This window comes from Nicotiana tabacum, chromosome 23, assembly GCF_000715075.1.
Source record: "Nicotiana tabacum cultivar K326 chromosome 23, ASM71507v2, whole genome shotgun sequence".
Classification (NCBI taxonomy): Eukaryota; Viridiplantae; Streptophyta; class Magnoliopsida; order Solanales; family Solanaceae; genus Nicotiana; species Nicotiana tabacum.
This window is the reverse complement of record NC_134102.1, coordinates 133150139-133154120: the sequence shown is the minus strand read 5'-3', so window position 1 is coordinate 133154120 and position 3982 is coordinate 133150139. Positions and strand designations below refer to the sequence as shown.

General features: G+C 40.0%; 1 protein-coding gene across 1 annotated transcript; it reads left to right on the top strand.

Moving 5' to 3' along the window:
- The first annotated feature begins 1256 nt into the window (after positions 1–1256).
- LOC107784781 (uncharacterized) lies at positions 1257–3592 on the top strand. Its single transcript, XM_016605964.2, has 2 exons — positions 1257–2092; positions 2554–3592. Exons 1-2 carry the CDS (start codon positions 1852–1854, stop codon positions 2766–2768), a joined length of 456 nt encoding a protein of 151 aa, XP_016461450.1. The 5' UTR covers positions 1257–1851; the 3' UTR covers positions 2769–3592.
- The last annotated feature ends 390 nt before the right edge of the window (positions 3593–3982 follow it).

Genomic DNA, 3982 nt, shown 5'->3' with positions numbered 1-3982 from the left:
AAAATTTAACTTTTGGCATTTCAAGCCTAATTCCACTACGGACTTCCAAATAAAATTTCGATCATGCTCCTAAGTCCAAAATCACCATACGGAGCTGTTGGAATTATCAAAATTCTATTCTGGGGTCGTTTGCACATAATTTGACATTCGATTACTATTTGAATTTAAACTTTTAATTTTTCATCAAAATTCCATATCTCGGGCTAGGGACCTCGAAATTTGATTCCGGGCATACGCCTAAGTCCCAAATCACGATACGGACCTACCGAAACTGTCAAAATACTGATCCGAGTTCGTTTGCTCAAAATATTGACCAAAGTCAACTTAGTTGAGTTTTAAAGCTCTAATTCACATTTTAATTCATTTTTCACCTGAAAACTTTCTGGAAAATTTTACGAACTGCGCACGCAAGTCGAGGAATGATAAATAGTGCTTTTCGAGGTCTTAGAATATAAAATTAATTATTAAATTTAAAGATGACATTTTGGGTCATCACACAGATATGGTCACTATGAGTTTCTTGTCATGTCATTTGGGCTGACCAATGCCCCAGCAACCTTTATGCATTTTATGCACAGTGTGTTCCGGCCTTATCTTGATTCCTTCGTCATTGTGTTTATTGACGATATCCTGGTATATTCCCGATCTCGGGAAGAACATGAGCAGCACCTGAGGACCGTGCTTAAGACTTTGAGGGAGAAGAAATTGTATGCAAAATTTTCTAAGTGTGAATTCTGGCTTGATTCAGTTACATTCTTGGGCCACATAGTGTCTTGTGATGGGATCAAGGTAGATTCGAAGAAGGTGGAGGCAGTGCAGAGTTGGCCCACACCGTTATCAGCTACGGAGATCTGCAGTTTCCTTGGTTTGGCGGGGTATTACCGTCGCTTTGTGGGGGGATTTTCATCCATTGCAACACCTATGACCAGGCTGACCCAGAAGGGTACTCCGTTCAGGTGGACCGAGGAGTGTGAGGAGAGCTTTCAGAAGCTCAAGACAACTTTGACTACGGTCCCAGTATTAGTATTGCCTACAGGTTCAGGGTCCTACACTGTCTATTGTGATGCCTCGAGGATTGGCCTTGGAGCGGTATTGATGCAGGACGGTAGGGTGATTGCCTACGTGTCTGCAGTTGGAGGTGCATGAGAAGAATTATCCGGTTCATGATCTCGAGTTAGCAGCTATTGTTCACGCCCTTTCCACCCATATATTATGGTGTCCAGTCTTTTTTTTTTAACCTATTTTGATCGCTTGAGTCCAAAAATGCACACTTTGGTTCCGGACTCATTACTCCCTCACAAAGCTAAAGATAAATCAGAGATAAAATTACTCTGATAATTTCCTGTTTTATCATTTGCCACCGTCTGAGTTTTAACTTTTTCGTTTCCAATTCGTGCTATCTTTGATCCTGTGTACTGTAATGCAGATTTGACATCTTCCTTTTTCTCTTTTTCTTTTGTACATAGCTCGTCTGAAACTATAATAATAAGATTATATAATGAAATTGAGAAATTTTAACAATATTTGCTACATTTGCTATCTTTTTATTTTAAATTTTTAAATTTTTCTGCGGTAGGAATTAGGAGCAGTCAAATGTCCTACACTTAAAAGTAATCGCACCTCTTCTTTTTTCTTGGTCTGTTTCCCGTCCTTTTCCCATACTTAATTACTTCCCTGGCTATTACTAGTGTTCTTGTTCTTGTGTTCTTGCACAAAGAACAGTGAAAGAAATTTTACCATTCTTGTCATTTCCATCATCTTTTCTACCAAGAAAAAAAAGTTCATTTTCAGTCCTTTTTTTTGGCTTAAAAAGAACCCTTTTAAGTAATCTTTGCATCTTGGGAAGTAACAATGATAGGGAAAAATTCTGATTCAGAACTACCTCCTGGTTTTGCTACACCTAGAAGTATTAATCCTCCCTGTTTCAAAAGTACTGCAATTGCAATTACTACTGCTGCTGCTACTATTTCAATACCAATTTCTGATCAGAGTGAGAAATGCAATATGCATGATCAGTGCCAAGGTGAAACTACTTTTTCTGTTAACGGAGGGCGAGGTCGCCCTCGGAAACAGACACCAGTTTCAGCAGAAGGTGAGCTTCCTCTTCCACCACTGCCTACTTTTGCCTCATTGACTAATACTTCTACTAGTTTACATTCTGTTCTGGTTCATAGTTTGTTTTGTTTATTCTTTTCTTGTTGGTTGGGGGTGGGGTGGGGGAGTTAATATTAATTTTTTTAATTCCTATGGATAAAAGTTTTCGGTCATCTTAGTATCTTGTTGTTATTAATGTTTTTCTTCCATGGCTTCTTAGTGGTGTTTCTTACCATTTTTCTTTTCATTACTGTTGTAATTATGCTTTTCTGAGCCGAAAGTCCATTAGAAACAGCCTCTGTATCTCCACAAGGTAGGGACAAGGTCTCCGTACACACAAGGTCTCCGTACACATTACCCTTTCCAAACCCCACTATGTATGATTACACTAGGTATTATCTTGTTGTTGTTATCTAAAAGATAAAAGTCTAAATCATTTTGATGTTGTTGATGTTGAAGCGCCATCGATGGCAACGAAAGAAACTCCAGCAGTTTCACTGCTTCCTGTGCCACCATTGGGCTCTAGCATAGATGCGCCTCTACTGATTACAGATGAAGAACAAAGAGAGACAAAGATAAATCTGAATCCATTATTAATGCTGAATCCACCCCCAAATCCGTGTCTTTGGAATGAATATTCTTCCAACATTCATGAAGAAGTAAAGACCACATGAATCTCTCATGTTAAGTCTGTTTTGGTGTTCCAACTCACCTCTGGAAGCATAAAAAATGTTGAAGACATGGTTAAGTGCGCCAATAATGCCTTCTTCAGCTTGGATATTCGTGACGCGGATTATACTTCTTTCTACAAGGATGTCAAGGATTTCATTGCATATCACTTTGATTTGCTCACAACAAAGAGACAGAGAGAGATGCAATCTTTTCCAGAGCTGAAGACAAGATATGAAGATGCTATAAGTCGTGCAAAGGGTCATAAAGATGAGATCTTTCGTATTCAAGACGATATGGTGATGGTCATGAAAAATAAGGAAACTTTTGAAAGGCAAATGTTGGAGGCAATGGAACTGATTGGTAGGCTAAAACAATGGGTGGATGTTCTTAAACAGAATGAAGAGGCGCTGAAACATAAGAAACAAAAATGCGTCGCAGACCATGTGATTGCAAGCCTTAAGGTGCAAAACCTTCATACCCAAATGGTGGCAGCTAAAGATGTACTTAGGGAAATTGATCAGCGCGAAAATGCAGCTCTCAATGGCATTGAGTCTGCCACCCGTCGCCTGAAGTCCTTACAATCTTGACTTAATCTTTAGATACAGTGTACACTCTTGATCTTGTTAGTGTACTTATGGTGTTTATCTTGAACATATTAGCATACTGAAATGTTAATATTAGCAGTTCTGTTTTTTGCTTTCTTTAATGTATGGCATCTTTTTCCTTTGAAAGATTGTTGCTCTTGAAGTCCATCCAGAGAAACACTTGCTACAGCAGATTCATGTGAACATGATTGTAGCTTCACTCATTTGCATGAGAATTTAGGTGCATTAGTTAAATGATTCTGGTGCTGATAATTTTTGGTGAAGATTATTCTATGAAGTGGATGTAAATGGAGTGCTCCCAGGCCAGCGTCCGGAGCGCGCAGATGCCAAAGTACGCTAGAGGTGTGTGCTGCCCACCACAATCAAGGAGACATTCCACGAGCATATCAAAATCCCGGGCTTTGGCTGCCCCCCAATCCACGCTGGTCCACGCCCCGAGTCAATCGGCGGAATGGCTCATCACCATTCCACATCCGATCGGGGTGCATCACCAGCCCCCATCTACTTCCCTCCCGACAATTTCAAGCACTCTTTGACTCTCTTTTCAAAGTCCTTTTCATATTTCCCTCGCGGTACATTGTATAGACCACAACTTGGGGGTCTTTGTTGGA